We start from the raw sequence: 21185 nt of genomic DNA, 5'->3' as shown, positions 1-21185 counted from the left end.
AGAACCGGGTCTCGGAGCAGCCTAATGTGATCATTAAGGTAGTCTGTATGTGTCCCAGTTACCCCGTGGTGATGCCATTTACAGATTAGTATGTTTTTCTACCTTGGGGCTTTTATCTTTGAAAGAAGCAAAATTGCTCAAAAAGCCCTAATTATGTTTTTTTTTCTTTTAATCATAGGTATTAGAATAGCTTCTTATCAAATCACCTCTTATTAAAATCCATATTTTTGTCCCACATCTGACTTTATAAGCCGTAATCAAGAATTCTAGTGGCAGGCAGGTCAGATTCTCATCTAAGAGGCAGCGAAGCTGGTTTTGGTGCAAGGAAGACTGTCTGTGGTTTTGTACAATGAGGCTTAACTCCCGTCTCCGAAGTTACTATAACTACCTCCTTTGTCTCAAAACTCAGGCTTTGCGAACTGATCTCCCATGATGAACACTAAAGCAAATCCATCCCTTCATTGGAAAGAAAGCAATTTTCTTGGTCATTGTTAACTATAATTACCTGTTCTTGGATGATATCAATCTGCACAATTTTTTTTTCTCTCCTCACTCCTTTAGGTTTACTGTTTCAATGTGGCTTTATTTACTCCATTACTGCAAGGCCAATCTCTGTGGGATTCTGTATTTTGTTGATTCTAATGAGATGTACGGCACACCTTCTGTGTTTCTTACTGAAGACGGTAAGTATAAAGCAGAACCTTTAAAGTGATATCGTCTTTTTCTGACGTTCTGTCTACTGGCAGATATATCTGTCTAGAATGAGGATGATATTGTCCAAGTGGTTGCTCAACAAGTGTGAGATGTGCTTGTTCTCCAACCAGGCGATGGCAATTGTATGGGCCTTGTCGGGATGCCATTTACTTAAATATGTTAATTCTGTTCTTTCTACAAAAACGAGTTGATTATTTGGGGGTAGACTCGGTAAAGAGGAGTTACTAAAAATGGGTGGGGGAAGTAAGATAGCTAGAAACAGTTGAGAAAATAGATTGAAATCTGGATGGGTATTGGGCTCAGATAGTTTTTACAAATGTCTTATTTTATTTTCATTTGGAAGAAACAGATACCGGGCACTGTTTATACAAGAAAGGCCACAGGAAACCAAATGCGAACTTTAAACTTCTTTTTCCTAGAAGCTTAAAGCAAATGTCTCATTTATTTAAAAAAAAAATGCGTTTTGGTTTTGCTTCATTTTTGTTTAAAGAAAAAAAAAGGAAGGGGATTTAGTTTTAGCTTCTTAGGAATGTTGTTGAAAAAGGTACATCTTTGTCATTCACTCCTAGATGTTTTTTTGGGTCATTTTCATGAGTTTTGATTTTCCTCTTAGGTCATTTGCATATTCAAATGCATCTTGTCAAAGGAGAAGACCTTGCTGTAAAAACTAAATTCACCCTACCTCTGAGGGAGTGGTTTCGGCTGGATATCTCTTTTAATGGAGGCCAGGTATGAGGGTAGAGGCTCCGCCATGAATCCCATCAGCATTTTCACTCCAAGTCAAGCGTTAGTATAATGCCAGACAGCAACAAAATCTGTAAGCAAATTTGTACGAAATGATAGACTCTTTGCAACTATGCACTTGCTAAATCAAACTTTAATAGATGCAAGTTTAAATCATAAGAATCTCATCCCATTTAATTAACTTTTAAAGTGCTTTCTTTCGACTATATTGTGGATGAGTAAATAATATAGCCAGCTCTACAGCCACAATTATCTGAGCAATTCGGTCCTTTTCCCCTAGGGAGATGGGCTTTGTGGAGATAAATGTTAAAACAGCATCGGCCATGTTCAGGCTGTGTTATCAGATCTACAACTTTTTTATTTTCAAAAAAGGAAATTTATTGGCTGGTTCAGCTAAGATCTGGTTTGACTGTTCTTGGCAGTTGAAACAATTGCTTATGTTTGGCATTAAACACACTCATAATAACCAACAAACATAAGTGATAATTCTGGTGGGATGGAGGGTCTTTATCTACTTTGCACATAAAACATTGCACATAACCATTCCACCCTCTCATAATACAGCTTTTATGGATTATGGCAAATCTGTTATAATTGAAGACAATTCCACTGCTCCAGACACAAGATGCCAGGGTGTTACCTTTTCTGGTTACTTGATTTTCTCATCAGCTTTTCTTATTGATTTGTGATTTTCCTGTAACAAAGGCGTTCTGTTGTCTCCTGCATTAGACAATACACCTTCTTTCTTTGGTGTTTAGGTTTATCACATTTCCTTTTTCTGAAAAGAAAATAAATCAGGTCAGTTCTTGCTGCCTCCCTGAGAAGACTCTGTAAAACATTAGCGGGCAGCTTTTGTCTATTTGTTTGTTTCCTTAGAAATGTGAGGTGACATAGCTGTGGCCCGCGTCTTCGCTCCCTGCACTGGAGTCTTATGATGGTATTGTGGCGTGGCTGCTGCTTTCTGCCGAGGAGAAGGTCAGCTCCGTGCCATGTGTCACTGATACAGGCATCACACGTCAGAGCAAATACATAGATCTTATTTTGCACCTGCTGTATGTAAGGCACCAGGCTCCAGTTGCTTATAGACTATTTATGGAAGTAACATGAAGCACGTGAGGAGAAGTCAGAAGGCAAGCTTAATTGCCAAATGACTCAGATTGATTTCCAGAAGGGAGACAGTGTTTCATACTGGGATGCTCAAGGCAGGCTTCCTGAAAAAAGTTTCTCTGTATGGGCAGAATGTAGACAGAAAAGAGAGGAGGGGACATTGGAGCATATCGTTGGAGCTAAGAGATAAACCTGTTTGGGGTCTTAGTCTGTTTTGTGTTGCTACAACAGATTACCTAAGCTGGGGTCATCTCTAAAGAAAAGAGGCTTATTTCTCACGGTTCTGGAGGTTGCCAAGTCCAATATCAAGTTGTTGGCATCTGGTGAGGGCTTTTTGCTGTGGAATCACACATCGAGGATATCTCACAGCCAGAGAGCTAGAGCAAGCAAGCTTGGGTTTCTGGTCCCCTTCTTTTAGGACCACTAATTCCATCATGTGGGACCCACCCTCACAACTCCTCATGCTAATCACCTCCCTAAGTCCCCACCTCCAAATACCATCGACATAGGAATTTGGGGATTAAGTTTAGGACACGTGAACATTTGAGGAACACATTCAAACCATTGCAACTGGAGTAGAAATTTGCACATTATAGAAAACTAATAGAAGGAGAGGGAAAGTCTTTGGGGTTAAAACGTGCAGAATCTTGAATATCAGAGGATTTGGACTTTAACTGGCAATGGGGCAGGGGGCCGCTGTGGAAGATTTTCAAACAGATAAGAATAAAAGCCGTCCTTTATTTAAAGACACAAATTTAATGGCACAAGGCATGATGAGCTAAAGCAGGAGAGAAGACTTAGGAGGGCCAGAAAGGTGAAAATAAAAAGAAAAAAAAAAACAGTTGTTTTCTGCATTTGTAGACTTTTGCCCATTTTGCTGTCTTCCTTTCCCATCTGCCTTCCTGATACACATAGGACCTAGCGATGCTTAATGATTCCCACACAGAGTCCCCCTCTGGGTTGGGACTGTCATGATCATCTCCAGGAAATGGTTGGTTCAGGGAAATGACTGGTTTGAGTCATTTTCTTTTCTGAACCCACGTTGGGCCGAGTTGGTTTTCATTGAGTTTGTCTTCAGTAGACATGGTGTGGTGTCCACGTCTTGAGGACCCAGAGAGGCCACCATGAATCTGCTAAACGCTTTCTGTGAGACATTAAGGGAGTCAAAGTGGTCCCTAGGTCCAGGGGCTCCCTGTGTAGTCCAGCACACAAGAAGAACCATGTGAAACAAAGCCCTGTCCCCACCGATCCCTGGTGCCCAGGGAAAGGGAGGAGGAAGAGCTGGGTATGAAGAACACGGCACCCACCTTGCTTTTCCCCTAAGGCTCTCACAGAGTCAGAGTGAAATTCCAAAAACTCCTTCTTTTGCCAAACACATTTGTCTTTTTATGCGACAAGCTTGTATATGCAAACACATTAAATGAAACTTTGTCTTGGAGTCTGGAAGCATCTGAATGATCCAGTGGAAGAAACTGCATTGTAGATATATTTAACCACATCAAGTCATTTGGGGAAGCTGAATTTACCAAGTCGTAAAACATGCACAGGACTAGTAAACTGTTTATTTTTGCAGAAATCGATCAGGTCAAAGACTGTCCAGCACATTCTATGAGGAATTTTGCCAGGAAGTGTGTTTGTACTGTGGGGTGTTAAGGCATGACTGACTCTTCTCTTTCTCTCTCTCTCCTAACTTAGATAGTAGTAACCACCAGCATTGGACCAGAGTTGACTGGTTACCATAATCAGACAATTAGGTAAGTGCAATTTTTCCCTTTATTCAAACTCTGGCTGCATAAGGGTTAAGGAATCTTTATACCTCAGGCCTCGACCCTAGTGCTGTTCCCATGTCCCCTCCCCATTCAGCTTTCCAAGCATGGACCCCTCTGCCTTGTAGCTAGCCTTTGTACTTCTTTATTCTTTTCTCAGGCACAAACTCTCCTCATTTTCCTGCAACATTTTATTTTTTCTAAGCAAGAGAAACTAGTCCTTCTTCCAGATCTCATTGTAAATTCTTCCTTTCACGGCACTTCATAATTCATTTTCTTTGAAAATTATCTCCTACGAAGGATTCTGAAAAAAAATGATAAATCAAAGTATTATTGTTACTTATTGAGCATGGCTGGTGACGTTGGCTTACTGCAAAACATAAAAGCAGGCAGTCTTTATATTTATGTTCATAATCTAGATTTGAAATGTATGCAACAATTGATATTGGTGTAACTTTTCATCCTTATGTAACCATTCTCTGCAAGAGTTACAGAAACTGAGAGTTCAGTCCTTTGCTTTGTGTTTCATGATTTTTTAATTTGCCTCTAGATCTGCATATAATAGTAGGTTTTATAGTGTCAGAGCAAGGCAAACCTCAGTAGGAATTTGGGATACCCCATCAAAGCTACAGAATATATGTATAATTCAGTGTTTAAGAATAAGCTTAAAGATCAGAGATAAAAATTACCAGTTTTGTAATATATAATTTTGAAATATGTGTCAGGACAGCCGGGTACTTGTGGGGTGGGGAAATGCTGTACGACTCTAGTGCTTGGTTGTCTCTCTGTAGCCTACGGAGGATACCTCTCCAGACAGGTTCCTGGTCCCCAGCCCCATACAGCCCCAATTCTTTTGGAAACTGATGATTAAAGAAGTGAAAGCAGAGAGAGGTAGAGAGGGTACACTCTTTTTCAAACCATTCCTGTTTAGATTTAAGTCAAACATGTTCCTTTAGACTCTGGGCTCCTAGGACAATTCTTATTTTCATGCTGGATTAAAGGATTAGGGATTTATAGAAAGGCTAAAGGAGAGTTATACCTTTGCCTGCAAACAGAGGGTCTGAGAGGGTTTTGATAGTTGCAGGGAAGCATAGACAGCGAGGTGAAGAAGGGCGGAAGTCTTAGGCACATCACGGTGGGCTTGTGTCACAGGAGGCAGTCCACAGATGGCAGGTTTCTTGTTACTGTAGATGGCGGTGGGGCTTCCATGGTGAGTGTAAGAATAGACAGGACAGGAGGGTTCTCTCTGGAGGAACTGAGGTTCTGTAGCTCCTTTGGGAATCTCTCCTAGTGCAACGTTCTGTGAAGAAGATCCTAGAAGTTCAGGGGTTCTGTTTCAGGGTGTGAAATCTAAAATACCAGCCTCTTTCCCCCCATCACCCACTCCAGCTGTAGGAAACCGCTTGAATTTCACAGGTTCCTTTTCATTTTCCATGGAAGACTTTCTTTCCTCCCAAATCCCAGAAATGTGGAGGTGGACGTGGGTGAAACATAGACAGATCAAGGTGTGATCTGGGCTGGGCCAGGGTGAGGCTGGTGAGGGATGAGCCTGGAGCATAGAGTGGTAGGGAGTCCCTAAGCGCTCAGCACCAAGGCCTTCAGAGCCAGGTGCCCAGAGGGAGCAGGTTTAACAGCAGAGCTTTGTCTTCTCAGCTGCAGAGGCTGGAGGTCCAATCACAGGTGTGCAGTGAGGCCACGTCCCCCCCAAAGGTGCGAGGGAGCAATCTGCTCTAGACCGTTCTCCCAGCTTCTGGTAGCTCCTCGGCTTGCAGCAGTGTAACGCCAGCCTTCACATGGTGCTCTCCCCATGCGCATGTCTATGTCCAAATGTTCCCCTTCAATAGATACCAGTCGAAAGGATCAGGGGCCACCCGCGTCCAGCATGACCTCATTTGAACTAGTTGCATCTGCAATGACCCTATTGCCAAGTAAGGTACAGGACTTCAGACTTTGAGGAGGATCACAATGTAATTCGACAGTTATCATGGCAAAACAACCCTTTAATACATTATTTTTTAAAAAATCAGAATGAAAACCAAGAAGCCATAATGAACCAAATATCAAAATTTTAAGTAAAGGGCCAATCTGATCATGAAGGATTACAGGGATCAGGACTGGTTTTCAGTGCACGACAGGGCAACATCCCAGTTAAAGCATCAAACTAACCCTGACATTGTAATACTAGCAGTGTCCAGACCTGAGCAGGCTACACCTCTACCTCCTCAGCCCTGATTGTGCCCCCGGGTGTCCAGAGCAGCTGGAGGGGAGCAGGCCCCCAGGACATGCATGTCTCTCCTGGGGTTCCTCTGGTTATATGTCGGGGATCTTGTCCTTGCGGGAAAACTTGCTTTCAGGGTTGGCCAGGGCCTGGACAGAAGATGAGATAGCTCAGCTTCCTGCCCACAGGTGTTCTGAGGAAGACCTTTAGCCCTTCCGTTCGTCCTTGTGACGTAAACAATGCTGGCTATTGTCACATGAAGGTGGTGTAGGAAGACTATGGATGAAGCGCTCAGGAGTACAATTTGGATGAGGGCCATCATGACACTGGGTGACAGGCAACGGCCTCAGGCCTCTGGAGTGTTTCCTTCATTCAACACAGATTTACTGAGCATATACTATGTGCCAGACACAGTGCTCAGTTCTGGAAATGCAACAATAAACAAAAAGAACAGAGTCCCTGCCTTCAGGGAGCTAAAGGAAATCTAGCAGGGGAGAGTGAGATTAAATAAATAAGTTTACAAATTAATTTAAAAGTACAAGTTGTAGTGGATGCTTGGAAGGAAACAAATAGGGCTAGCTGAGAGGATAACGAGGGGGTCAGAATTTAGACAGGGTACTTGGGAAGTGATACTTCAGATGAGAATTACTCTCAGGGGTGAGAGGACAGCTACTTCAACGCTCCAAGTTCCCCTACCCAAGAACCCTCTAGCCCATCTCTTTCCTGCCTCTGAGTGAGGCCCATCTAACAATATCAGCAATTCTTTCAGGCCACTGGTCCTCCGCAGTAATAAACCAGGGCACTCAGTGTCCAGATAAGAGTGAAGATAGTTTGCCAGCATGTCTGAAGTTTTCGAAAGAGACTGGTTTGGGCTTTGGAACAGTCTAGCTCAGCTATTATGTCAGTGAAATTGATGACCATCAAACAATGCACAGTACAAGAAATCTCTTGCAATCTTTGTGCAGACACTGAGAATTTCAGAGGAGAAAGATGTGGAAACATCAATATAGGGATGTAGATGGAGACCAAGCCAGACAGATCTCCTGATGGTTGATAATAATGACAATTTAAGAATTACATTCCAGTGCCACAATGACCAAGTAATTCTTTATTAGTTGAAAAACTCAGTTAAAGCAAAGATCCATAAAAGGATTGTTACCATAAACATGTTAGTCTAAAAAAAAATGCGGTAGCCTCCCTTATCCAAGATTTTGCTTCCCATGTTTCATTTACCCATAATCAACTGTAGTCAGTTAAAATATTAAGTGGAAAATGCAGAAATAAACATTTTATAAGTTATAAGTTGCATGCCATTCTGAGTTGCATGATGAATTCCTGCTTTGTCCCTCCTAGGACATAAATTACCCCTTTGTCCATGTTTCCATGGGTATATGCTACCCACCTAGTATTTGGTTTTCAGATAAACTGTCAAGGTATTGAAGTGCTTGTGTTCAAGTTAACACCTATTTTACTTAATAAGGGCCCCAGAACACAACAGTAGTGATATTCGCAATTCAGAAATGCCAAAGAGAAGGCATAAAGTGCTTCCTTTAAATATCATTTTACATCATCACAAGAAAGGTAGGTAACATAAATACAGAAGTAAGGTATTTTGAGAGGGAGTGACCACATTCACATGACTTCTATTACAAAAGTATATGTTACTGTACTTATTTTATCATTTATTATTAATCTTTTGTAGTGTCTAACTTATAAATGGAACTTCATCCTAGGTATATAGGATGTGAGGGCAATAACACAGCATATATACATTTCCGTACTATCCGAGGTTTCAGTCATTTACTAGAAATTGTTGAATGTGTCCCCCATAGATACTGGGGGAGTACTAAATAAGTGTGTGTTCTTTTGCTTATTTTTCTAAATAGGGCCTTTCCTTTGACCGGAAAATTGTGAGTCTTTTTGGCATAGACAATGCCTAATATCTATTTCTTCCAAATGAAAAGAAACAGATACTTGTGAAATAATGAGACGCAAACCCTTCTCAGTTCTTCCGCTTCTTTCACCAAGCTTTGTGTAACCCCTATCTACAGACTCTACCAAAACATTCAACTTAGTTTTAATAAAAGGAACCACCCTTTCTTCTTCGCTCCTGTTTTATTGGATACCAGATTGAAGTCAATAGTAAATGATTAGGACCACAGATTTGCCATTGACTGGCTTGAGAGTCCACATTTCGTACTAAAAATGCAGCTCAAAAGGAGCAGAAGTCTAGCAGAGGACAAGGTCAACTGTAATAACTGTGGCTGGTAGTGTGGGTGCCTGCTATGTTCACTGTTCTAAATGTTTTGTTCCTGTATTCAAGGTTGAGCAAATTCCTCCTAATCTGAACATCAGAAACCCAAAATGCATCAAAAAGCATCACACCAGATTTTTTAACATTTTAGATGCTCAAAAAAATTTCCTCTGTGAGACCATTTTGCATTTTAGATTTTCAGGTGAAGGATGCTTAACTGGTATAGTCTATGTAATTATTCCAAAACCCAAAAAACTCCAAAATCTGAAACATTTTCATTCCCAAGAATTCTGGGTAAGGGACATGCAACCTGTAGTTCATTCATCCCTCACAACAACCACATAGGTAGGTATTACTACTATTCCCATTTTTAAAACATGAAGGCTCCGGAGAATGGTGTCTAGTAAGGGAGCATCCAGCTGTCGTGGGCATTAGTTGGTAGGTTTGACAGGAGTGGGGACCTCAGGTAGGCTTGTGAGTTGGTGAAATAGAGGTCACTTAGAAAACTTCAAGAAACATTGCTTCCAGCTGTCGAGTGCCGGGTGTAGTCTCACGGGAACTGTTGAAATATTCAAGTCTTACCAAGGTCTTGGAAAACAGGGTCAATTCCCAGTCTCAGAGTTGATAACTTCGTGTTCTCTCCTGAAAAAAGGGGAAAGAGACCTTCATCTCCTCACAGTCCTTCAAGGCCGAGATTCCAAAAGGACAAATACCAGGAGATAAAGCCCTTCTTTTCCATTTGGGTTGTGTTTGCATAAAGCTAATTAATTTCCGAGAGCTGGCTCCTGCTGTTGTCAGTGGATGTCTGGGGAGCTCGCCGGTTGCTTCACCCCATCCTGCTTCCTCTCCAGCCAGATGCACCTGCTAGGAGTTGCTTCTTTGCTGAGAGGCAGGCAGTCCATCTCCTGTCCTGGAATGACCCTGGGTGGCCGGCTTCTTGATCCCTCTGTGGGTAGCTGGCGCTGTGGCCCAGTCCTCTGCTCCCTGGCTCCTGGCAGTCTGCCTGGCATTCTGCTGTCTCCCTGGTGCCCACACCTGCCCTCTGTGCTCCTTGGCCCTGTCCTCTCTTGACTCTCATCCCACCCCCACGGTTCACATATGCTCCGGTCACACCTCGGCCTATCATTCCTGCTTTAATTGTCAAATAGGTAATAAATGCAAATGGTTAAGGACATTAAAACAAACAAAAAAACCCTAATATTTATATGAAAATACAGTTAAATGTCAAATGGTTAAGGACATTAAAACAAAACAAAAAAAAAAAACCTAACATTTATATGAAAATACAGTTAAATGTCTTGCTCCCATACACCCCACCCCCTCTCCTCATAGACTTTTAATGGTTTCTTGTCTACAAGTACAGATTTAATACAAATTAAAAAAAAAAAATCTACTCTCTTTTGTAGGTACATACCACACTGTGTTCTACACTTTTTTCCCCCTCAGTGTATTTTGGAGATCTCTCAGGTCCTCTTGTACCTTTTGTAAGCTGCATTGTAAATAAAGCTCCCTGGTTGGAAGGGCCAGTGATGGACACCTGGGGTTTCCCAGTATGAGCAATATAAGCAATGTTGCCACCCATGTCTTCCTTCATTGTGTCTCTGATGCTTCAGACCCTTCAGGGCAAGGCGGACCTGTAACACATCACCTGGGCTGAATTCTTGTCCTTGGCCAAGCCTTTGACCTTGCCGTGGCCTCCTCCTCCTCCTAACCCAGTTTTGCTTCTATGCTCATCAATGTCTGCACTTTACCTTTCCCACACAACCAGCTTCTATTTATTCCATAAGTTTCTCCCCCCTGGCAGAGCAAAATATTTCCAATTAAGAGCAACAATTTCAAATAATTCCATTGATTGCAAACCATATCGCCAATACCAACAGTCATGTACTGTACCGCAGGTGGGGCACTCTGGTAGACACTGACATCTTTACCTAATCTGACAATCCAATAGATCAGGCACTATCATTTTATAAAAGAAAACAGTCTCAGAGAGGTTAGGTGACTGGACCAGTCACATACCTGGTAAGTAGCAGAACTGGGATGTAGCCCAAGCCTTCCTGACCCCAGGTGGTCTTGTCTGCTGAAACCGGAAGTGACAGGCTTGTGGCAATTTGGGTTAAGTTAAGGAGGGTCAATGAAAGTCTCTTTAAATAACCTGGTTCCTGTCCAGGGCTCTCTCAGTCCTTTCTGTTCTTCTCCAGCTTCCGAGAGGATTTCCATTACAATGACACAGCTGGGTACTTCATTATTGGAGGGAGCAGGTACGTGGCTGGCATCGAAGGATTCTTTGGACCCCTGAAGTACTATCGCCTCCACAGTCTGCAGCCAGCACAGGTGAGCCCCGCACCTAGAAGTTTGCAGTGGGCTGGGTAGTAGGTGTGCCTTCAGGAACACAGGACCCAGTGTAAACAAAAGATTTACCCCAGCTGGACATCAAGCATAATTAATATTAGGTCCCCCCCCCGCCCAGCCAATGCGATAATAGATTTCTGTTAATGTTTGGTTCATTTAGCACTCATAAAATGGAAACCATTTACTTCCTCTGTTTTAATAACTACTAGCTTAATTATAGAGTAGATTTTTATCAGGCTGTTGCCTATCCAGTGATTAAGCTAATGAAAGGAGAGATTCTTAGTTATTTGGTAAAGCTTCTCTTACACGCTATTATTTAAAGTATCAGAAGACGAGAGGCTCCAGCAAATTAAAATCCTGGTACCACGAGTTGCTCTCTGCAGAAGCACAGGCGTGGGCTTGTGGGGGGTCCAGGGGCTGTTGGCTCTGGTTGTACAGAGGGAAGAGGGCTTTGCATTCCCAGTGGAGTCTCCTGCACCAGGCTCTCACATCCAAACCCACCACAAAGGAGACCCCCAGCTGGGCTGAGGATCAAGGGCTTCCTATGCAGAGCCCTCATAACAGTTAGCGTCTTGGCAGTGTGGAAGAGATCAGGAGCCCCACGTGATACCTGAGAGAGGAACATTCTCTCCGTCCCTTGCCTGCAGAGAGTTTGTTCTGGAGAAAGCAGGACTCACTAGACAAGATCCTAATTAGGAAAATGGAAAGCCGTACCGCCCATGGGTATGTCACAGAGCTGCTATTGAGGGATCTCTATGAAAATGAAGAAGGGAAATTTGTTTATTCACTGTACAATAAATACTGCCTACCTGTGATGTAACAGGCTCTGGGCTGAGTACTACGGCAAGCAAGGGGGATTCAGAGAGCAGCTTTCAATTGTTTTTGAAGGTAGTTGATTTGGTATCATTAATACCACATACATAAGAGAGTATATATATTCACACACAAAACTGAGACAAAAATTCGACTAAGGGTTCTTACCCTTGCTCTGTTCAATGTACTCTGATATTTTGTATTTTACTTTATAAAAACAAAACACTATCCAACGACTGGTTACAAAGCACTAACATCATTTTATGGCCCTCGACTGGGTCCAAACCTGCGTTTTTGAAACACACTGAGTTCAGGTAAGTCGCCCGATCCTGACAAGCTTCCTTTCTGGAGCTTGGATTGGTAAGTCCTAAAAGAACTCAAGACTGGTTTCATTCATTGTGAGGACAGCTCTGGGCGCCCTGAGGCAGGGGCTGTGCCTCTGCCCACCAGTGACCGTGGTGGGGAGGGCTGGCAGGGAAGCCTGTCCCCATGACACAGACTTGCATCCAGCTCTTGGAGGCTGAGCCATGCAGGAGATGAGAGAGGGGGTCCCAGGCAGCTGGCATGGCATGGGTAGAACCCACAGCCCTAGGTGAGAATTGCAGGTGGGGAGAAATGGGGTGTTCTAGGCTACAGGTTGGGGGGAAGGGGGCGGAGCCTGGTCTCTAGGAAACCCTACATTTAAAAAGCTCTGCAGTGGGAAACATGAGCCCCAAAGAAGCCAGAACTGGCATGGCCTTGAACTAATACTAAGAACCTTGGTTTACAAATCCAGAGTTGAGGATACTGCACAAGCAAGCCGGCCGGTGGCGTCAATGGGAGATGAAGTCAGCCTGAACACATCCTCACGGACCTCGGTCAATGAGTATTTGATGACAATGGCTGTTCATTTGGTTTTCTTGCCTTCTCTTAGATCTTTAATCCCCTCCTCGAGAAGCAACTTGCTGAACAAATCAAGTTATATTATGAACGGTGTGCCGAGGTTCAAGAAATCGTATCTGTGTATACATCTGCCGCACAGTCCGGGGGTGACAGAGAAGAGGCATGTGAGTACTGAGGGTCAGGAGGGCTGCCTTAAGCTTTGTGCATTTGGATTAACACAGGGAGCTTCTCCCGGACGGGGCTAAAATACAGCACGTATGACTTGGCTCCAATACCAGTGGGGACAAGTGCACATTTGAGCCTCCATAGAGGGAGGAGGGTGAGAGTCTGCATTCGACCTGGATTCCAGAAAGACCAAAGCATGGCTCACAGCTGCCTCCACACCTAATCTTATTTAAGAATACAAATGAGAGTGTTTTGAGCCTTGTGTGGCATTATCCCTACCCATGATACCAGGCTGAAAAAAATAAGAACGAATTGGAAAATAAATTAACCATTAGAAATGTTTTCTCATCAGTGCACTTTTGTCTTAGGCTATTAATATCTGAATAATAGCTTTCATATATTTGAACATTGACTTTGTTGTTTGGGGCTCTGTTTTATTATTATTTTTTTTTAAATCCTTACAACTAACTCCGGGTAATATGGGAAATTTTCGACAGAAGGAATGAATTTGAAATAGACAGCTTTCGTGCGTGGTCATATGTGCACAGACCCCCTCCACTCACCCGGGATGCTGATCAGTCACAAAACGTGGTCCAGTCCTGTCTCTAGTGTTCCAGCTTGGATTTGGCACTGACACGTTTCTCTGTGCTGTAGATCTTCCTGTTCGATATGGTGGCACTAGAGTTAGTCACATATGTTCCTTCTGGAAGAGAAATTCCTGTGAGTCTCTGCCATCAGCAAACAGGAATTGAGTATTTCAGTCCTGCCTACGTGTCTCACCATCCCTAGAGCAGAATATCCCATTCCAGGCCCTGGGGGTGGAGGGTCACATGTGTCCATCACAGCCCAGTCCCCTAGTCCCCTTGAGTTTACACAGGCTTAGGGACACCCACAGGTAAGTGTGCAAGGGTAGAACTGCAGCTCCATTCAGGAAGAGGCTCTTCTGGCCCCACAGCTGGGCTCACCGCTCAGCTGTCTAGAAAATGTGACGCGGTCAGCAGAGAGGCGAGATCCAGGGGCCTGGTAATGTGGCAAACAGGAGAGAAACTGATCTGGGCAACTTCCGTGATATCAGGAGAGATACTGTGAGTCGGACAGCCAGACTGTCGTGCCTGTCTGTTGGGTGGCATTAGGGAGGTTTTCTTAACCTCTTCAACTGCCTCACCTCCCGGGCGGGGCGGGGGGGAGGGTCCTTGGGCTTTGCTCTCCAACTCATACGCCAACAAAAATGGCCTAGATATTGGCCTCCGGGGGCCCAGCCAGAGGCCAGCTGCTCATTCCGTAGAATTATTCAACAGCCATCAGCGGCTCTGGCACGTTTCCCTTGGACTCAGCTCTGAATATTGACCCTAAGCAAAGGAAGCGTGTCCAATTTCAAATCCCTAAAGGACCCAGCCAACATCCGGGAATGTTAGGTCTGACCTCTTATTCCTGGCTCCCAGGTCTTAGAGGGCGAAGGCTTGGCCTCTCTGACGGGTGTGGTCTCTTGTGCTTCTGTTGCAGGTGACCTCCACAACTCCTACCTGGACCTCAGGCGCCGGTACGGGAGACCCTCGATGTGCAGAGCCTTCCCCTGGGAGAAGGAGCTAAAAGACAAGCACCCCAGCTTGTTCCAGGCCTTGCTGGAGATGAATTTGTTGGCCGGTAATGGAGCTTTTGCCTGAGTTTGGGCTGCTGGCTAGAGAGGCTCCCTGTTTTTCTGTTTCTCTCAACCTCTTTGGTGATTTATGCCTCAATGTTATTTTTAACCCTAGTGTTCTAGTTTAATTTCAAATTTAAATTCTGCCCTTGTACGTCCACAACTCTCAATATATCTGTGCATATTTCCAACTCCACACACAAAAACTTAAATTTAGGAATTGCCTGAGCAATTCTTTAAAGCCAAGGCCACAAATGCACACAGCCGGCGGCTGGAGCCGGCTCCCACATGGAGTTAGTTTGCAAAGTACCTTTTTGCGGATTAAAAAAAAAAAAAAAATTGATTATCAGTATCTAAAAACTTGTAGGAAAAAAATGCACATTTCTAGCTTTTTATGGAAACATTCAAAGATCTGGTAATCCTCACCCTTCACTCCTATAGGCCATGATCCTGGAGGTGGGGCGTGGCCAGGGCCTGGTCGGACCATCCTGGGCCCCTTTTCTCTATTTCTCCCCTCCTGCCTCCTACATTCAGGGGTCTGACTGCCTGGGCCCTTAGGCATTTAGATTTGGGACTTCTGATTTGAACTACACTTTAAGCATCATCTTAGGAATTTACAAATCCTTTCTAAATGCTGCAAAGGTTCTCTTTAGGCCCATAGCTATTTTGGTTTGCTCAGTTAATTAAACACACACTGTAGGGTCACAAGGGAACTTAAAACGGTGGCTGTTAGGAAGAGGAGATGAAGCTTGAGAGGCTCAGCCAGGGGAAGGGGAGACCAAGGGTGAAGGGTAACTGTCCTGGTGGTAAGGGGTCACCAAGATGTTCCTGAGTGAAGGTGATCTAGAAACCAGCCTCCTAAGAATGACCGTGTCCAGTGGCATAGTTTTTCTTTGCAGATATCAACTCTGCTGTCCTGGAAAATTTTGAGCTGTAAGGGATTTTTATTTCATTCTTTCAAGACTTACTGAGCGACTCCCTGGTTACTTGGCCACCTTCAGAGATAAGTGAAATGACACAAGGTCCCCGCCCTCGAGGGACAGACTTGAAAGCAAAGGGAAAGTATAACACATGTTAATAAAGGCACAAAGAAGGGAGTGGTCATTTCTACCCAGGAGGGCCCAGGTATCCCAGGAAGGCTTCCTGGAGAAGGCGACCTTGGGACTGATTCTTGAAAGGTCATAGGTGTCTTCCGGAGTGGGTGTTGGAGACCAAAGACAGCAGAGAGGGGAGGGCAGCACAGCAAGTTGAACACAGCAGGAAGGGCTGGGGAGGCCCAAGGAGCCCTGGAGAGGGACACCAGCCTGAAGGGTTTTGGCTTTTCCTGGTAGGTGACCAGAGGTGTTCAAGCAGTGGGCAGATGTATCAGATGGGGCTTTTAGAGGTCACTCTGGTGGCAGTGGGGGAGAGAGAGGTGAGCTAGAGGAGTGTGGGCCAGAAGTGGGGAGAGGATGGCCGTGGTCCAGGAAGAGAGGACGCAGGCTTGGGTGGGACAGAGTGACGGAGACAGAGCTAAAGGACCTGAAGAGAGCGGCCCCCAAGGATCTACGGCTGCAGGGATGTGGGCAGGGAGGACAAGGAGCTGAGAGGCTGTGTTACATCCTGTGACAGCGTGGCCTCCAGCCATGGTTCCAATACTCACTAATCGTGTGCTCTTGGCAAGGTACTTAATTTCTCTGAATCTCAGTGTCATCATCTGCAAAATGGGTGGTAGTAGCCTGTGTCTCCTGGTGTTGGGTTCAGTGAGTTGATATCTGACTAAAATGCTGGGGACAGTCCCAGCACACAGGAGGCCCCTCAGAGGCAGCGCTTCTCAAACTCAGTGCTACCGACTAGACATTTTGCACCAGAGGATTCTTTGTCTGGGGGCCTCTCGTGTGCATTGTAGGGTATGCAGCTGTGTTTCTGGCTTCCATAGGGTTTCCCCCATCATCCCCTCATCTCCAAAAGTGTCCCCAGACATTGCCAAATCCAGATGCCCCCAAGGAGGCCAAAGCACCTCTGGCTGAGAACCGCAGTGTCAGTGTCATTGCTATGGTCACTGGGCAGAGGTGAGTCCAGGTTTTCCTGGTCGCCTGGATGGGCTGCCCCTGCTCTTTCCCCAAGACAGACCCACGGGAGTCGAGGTGCTTGTTGAACGTTGACTAATTGAAGCTAAATGAGCTATGACCACATCCACCTCCAAATTGTTTTTATGAGATTTCTGATCATTTTTAAATATAGTGTTGCTTGTTGGGAATGGGAGTGAATCATTTTCACAATACATTCTTTTTAAAGAAAATACTCTCGATAAAAATGTTTTCACATTAATTTTTTTACAGCTCAAAGTTTTGTTTATGAGAAGTGAGGGCTATTTTATTCTCCATGGAGGCCTGGATATGGAATCTGGGTAAAAACTCAAATCCGGAGCTCTCTAGCCACAAGACTTCCTGATGTAGGTGCTGCATCCAGTCAGGCTGGGTTTGGCTTTGGAGCCCCGATGCTGGGTGACCACTGTAGGATCCACCGTGTGTGCCAGACCCGTTAGGTGCTTCTGGGGCCAAATTAGAATAGCATCAAGGAGTGTCCATACCCCCTGGCCCTGCTGTGTCTCCCTCCCCTGCCAAGGCCTCCGCCTCCCTGGGCCGTGCAGCCACCGGCTTGTCTCAGCCTTGCCCTGGTGGCCTGGGAGCAGGGGGCAGGGGAGCGGAGGAGGCCCCATTCTTCCCTCAGTGCCTGCCTTTCTGGGTCACGTTGGAAGGACTGGGGTGCCTCCTGCAGAGGCCAGGCCCACGCTCCTTCTCATTCATCTCTCTCACTAGCACAGTGACACTGCTTGGGGCTATAAGAGCATCTTCCAGCTAACCCAGGAGAGATTGGTGTCATACATTGTACCCAGCTTCCTAACAAGACTGAAAAATAGGTAGAAAATCTGATTTTACAAGTTGAGGGTAAAAATGGGTTTACATTTTTAACATACATTTTATAAAAGAATAATAGTAAGACAGGCATGACCGTCTGCTCCTGGTCTCTCAAAGATCCTTCCTTCCAAGGGCATAGTGTCGGGCTGGCCCTGGCCTGCCTCAGACCACTCTAGTTTAGGTCCTGTTCTCTGCTGCTGTCCTGACCTGTCCTGTCCTGCTGATTAATAGACTTTACTAGAACATCCTTTTGCCATAGTTGGAATGTGGTTTGTCCTCTAAGGTGCATGTGTCAGAAGCCTGGTTTCTAGCATGGCCTTGTGGGAGATGAGGAAAGCTTTAAGAGGTGGGGCCCAGTCAGAGGTCCTAAGGTCATTGCAGGGACTGACCTTGGAAGGTATTAAGGTCATTGCCATGGGACCCCTGAGCTCTTGAGAAAGTAAGTTACGAGTAAGTCTAACTCCTGACCCATTCTCTGGCTTCCTGTTGGTGATGTGCTATCCCTCTCTCTCATGTTCCAACCCATCTGATGCCAGTACCATGCCTTGAACCACCAGAACTCTGAACTAAACCAAACCTCTTTCCTTATGAAGTTAGCTTTCCTTAGGTATTTGGTTATAGTAACACCAAACAGACTAATGCATTCACATTGCATTTTCATACCTGAGACAAGTTCTGAGAACAGACAGGAGCATCGGTGTGCAGTGCCTAGAATTTTTGCTGTAGGAGCAGAATAGAAAGACAAACATTTAAGTGGGCTCTTAAGTCACTCCCAATATTTCATTCATTCATTCACCAAAGAAGTATTGACTGAGTGCCCCCTATGAGCCAAGATGCAACAAAATCCATGCTTTGAGCTAGAGTGAGTTAGGCCAAATATAAAGAAAACATCAGCTCCCTTGATCCCCCCAGGGGAATTAATTTGTGAGATTATTCTTCCCGGATTTTTTAACAGATAGGATGGTAGGAGATGATGGTCTGTTATTTCTGATTCTTTAGGAGGGAATCATCTCTTTCTTGGCAGCATCTCCCCATATACATGGCCGACACTCCAGTTCCAGGCTGCTACACACACGCCCGCGGCAGACTTAGAGCGATTTCCCCCCACACTGTGTGATTTTAGTTGGATCATCTGCTCTCTGTGTAAGCCAACAGCATACTTCAAAGGACCGCAGGGGTGGAGTGGCCCGGCTTCAGCTTCATTAACAAGCATGGAGAATGGCCTCCACCCCCCAGCCAGCGAGAGCAGTAGGGATAGCGCCTCCCAGGTGCTCCCAGAATACCTGGATCCCCCCAAAACTGGGAGAATCGCCAGGTATTTACACCTCTGCTCCTGAGGGCGGTAGTTGCATGTTGAAGTTTTAATGGTGGTAAATACACTTAAGTTACCTTTTTAAATCCAGTGCAGTAGCATTAAGTGTGTCCACACTGCCTTGCCATGCGTCTAATTCTTTGATTCTTTGAAAACTGGAATTCTACCATTCCTCCCCCCCCATGCCCTGAAAACCACCATCCCACTCTCTGTTCCCATAAGTCTAACAACGTTCCGTAGCTCCCGTAAGTAGAGTGGCACCGTTTTTATGTTTCAGTGGCAGGCTTGTTTCACTTCGCACAACGTCCTCGCCCATGGTATCGCATATCAGAATTCCCTTCGCTTTTCACACCCAGCGATGTTCCATTCTGGGCATGCGGCACGTTTCGTTCACTCATTCTTCTAGGATGCATCCACCTCTTGGCTATTGGGACTAATGCTGCCCTGAACAGGGGAGTACAAATGTCTCTCTTCAAAGACGTTTTGCTCTCAGTTTTTTGGGGGGGATGCATCTAGAAGCAGAGGGGCTGCATCGTGTGGCAAATCTGTTTGAGAAGCCTCCGTGCTGTTCTGTAGTCGTTCCAGCATTTTCTGTTCCCTCCAGCGGTTTTCCAGGCTTCTGGTTTCTCCACATCCTCACCAGCACTTGTTGTCTTCCATCCTCATAGGTGTGATGTGTCTTCCATTTTTGTGCAACAGTTTCATAGTAGGTTCATGGGAATTATGAATGGAAGGCTTTTAGAGGTGATTCATGTCTATGAAAGAGCTTCCTGGAGGGAAAGTCCCCTGTGGGCCTGAGGAGACTCTGCCTCGACTAGAACTGTTGAAGTCTGCGTGTCGCCGTCACCTCCTCAGCTGCAGACCCATTGAGGGCAGCACGGCAGGTGGAGGTGTCCAGGTTGTCCTTTTAATTCTCCACCTGCAAAGGTGCTGGGCGTACATGAGCAGCTCATGGAATCCATCCTTCTTCCGTGGGACCCTGCACAGCACTCTGGGCCCACATCCTCTTCAGAGAGCCACCGCACCCTCCCATGGCTCTGCTTGCTCACCTGGTATGCTGCCTTCCTGTCCCAACTCGGGTACCCCCCCCCCACGTTTTCTCTCTGTCTCCCAGGCCCCCAGCTGCTCTGCCCTTGCCCCCCTTGATGTTTTGTATGTATCCCTTTAAAGTAACCATCTTCCCACATGATGGTTGATGTGTCTGATTCCACACTAGAACTTAGAGTCCTCAAATCTGGAACCGTTTCTAGGTTTTCTAGGGTTTTTCGAAGACTCTCACCTCGGTAAACCTCTGTGGAGCTGCAGTGCACTCCCCAAGGCACAGGGAACCTCAGTGTGTGTGCTGTGCTCCAAAAGTCTTCCCTGGGCCAGTGAGTCACTGAAGGATGAAGAATGTGCCTTCCAGGAGACACAGATTCAAGGTCTAAATCAACTCCAGTCCAGACTGATAGAGCACACTGGGCTACTCTCCTTCCTGCCTTTCCCCCATTTCTTCCACCTTTCCTGAGCCCGTTCCCTTTGGGGAGCTGCTGTCCTGTCTGTTTCCCAGCTCTGCCAGCTTTCCATTGTCAACCAAAGTAGCAGACTCTTTCTCCAATCTTTGCACACCCATTTTTAAAAGAATTCCAGAAATGTGGCCCTCATGGTTTTGGCTTTCCTGTTGTCTATAATCCGTGTCTGAGATAGACAGGTGTCCGGGGTAGAAGAGCCCGTGGTACATACAAACTCGATCTGGGAGCCATGTTTTGGGTTCTCCCAGCACCGAGGTAGGCCCCACGGCAGCTGCAGTGAACAGCAGAGCCAGCCCCCACACAGCTCTCTCTGCCAAGTGCCAGGGGTGCAGAGGGGAAGACGTTACAGGTTGACAGCTGATGTACCAACCTGGTAGAGAACACAGCTGTTCCCATGGTGCTCCCACTCTGAGGTGTAACAGGACGTGCTCCTCACCTCCCAGCGTTGGCAAGCCTCTGAATTAAAGATGGCTGTGCTCCTTGGGCTCCCAGCAGCAGTGCATATAGATGGGTCCTGAGACCTTCAGGCCCCTGAGGTTCCAGAGCCGGTGCTTTGCATCCTGATATCTTAGCTTGGAACGGGGAATTCTCCTGTGCGGCTCTGTCCTCACGTTCATCTGTCCAGGCTCTGGGGTGCCATCCAAAAAGAGACCCCTGATCAGGACTTCCAGGGGCGTTTGGATCAGTCAACCTGTGCGATGTTTCCTGGGGAGCTTCTGATTCTCTAGTAAAATGGCTCCTGCCAGGGCATAGGAATCGCCCTACGAGCCTTTGGGTTTTTCTAGTTCTGGTACAGGCGTGTTTAGTA

At 45.6% G+C, this 21185-nt stretch overlaps 1 protein-coding gene across 1 annotated transcript in view; it reads left to right on the top strand.

The window, feature by feature from the left end:
- Sel1l3 (SEL1L family member 3) overlaps positions 1-21185 on the top strand; it is a 97764-nt gene that overhangs the window by 25050 nt on the left and 51529 nt on the right. The window contains 6 exon segments of the mRNA XM_015482008.2: positions 562-683; positions 1328-1443; positions 4261-4319; positions 11005-11137; positions 12882-13014; positions 14519-14659. Of these exon segments, the coding sequence (XP_015337494.1) occupies positions 562-683; positions 1328-1443; positions 4261-4319; positions 11005-11137; positions 12882-13014; positions 14519-14659 (704 nt within the window).

Source organism: Marmota marmota, unplaced genomic scaffold (genome assembly GCF_001458135.2).
Source record: "Marmota marmota marmota unplaced genomic scaffold, marMar, whole genome shotgun sequence".
NCBI classification, from domain to species: Eukaryota; Metazoa; Chordata; class Mammalia; order Rodentia; family Sciuridae; genus Marmota; species Marmota marmota.
The sequence above is the reverse complement of the archived record's forward strand: the minus strand, read 5'-3'. Positions and strand labels throughout refer to the sequence as shown.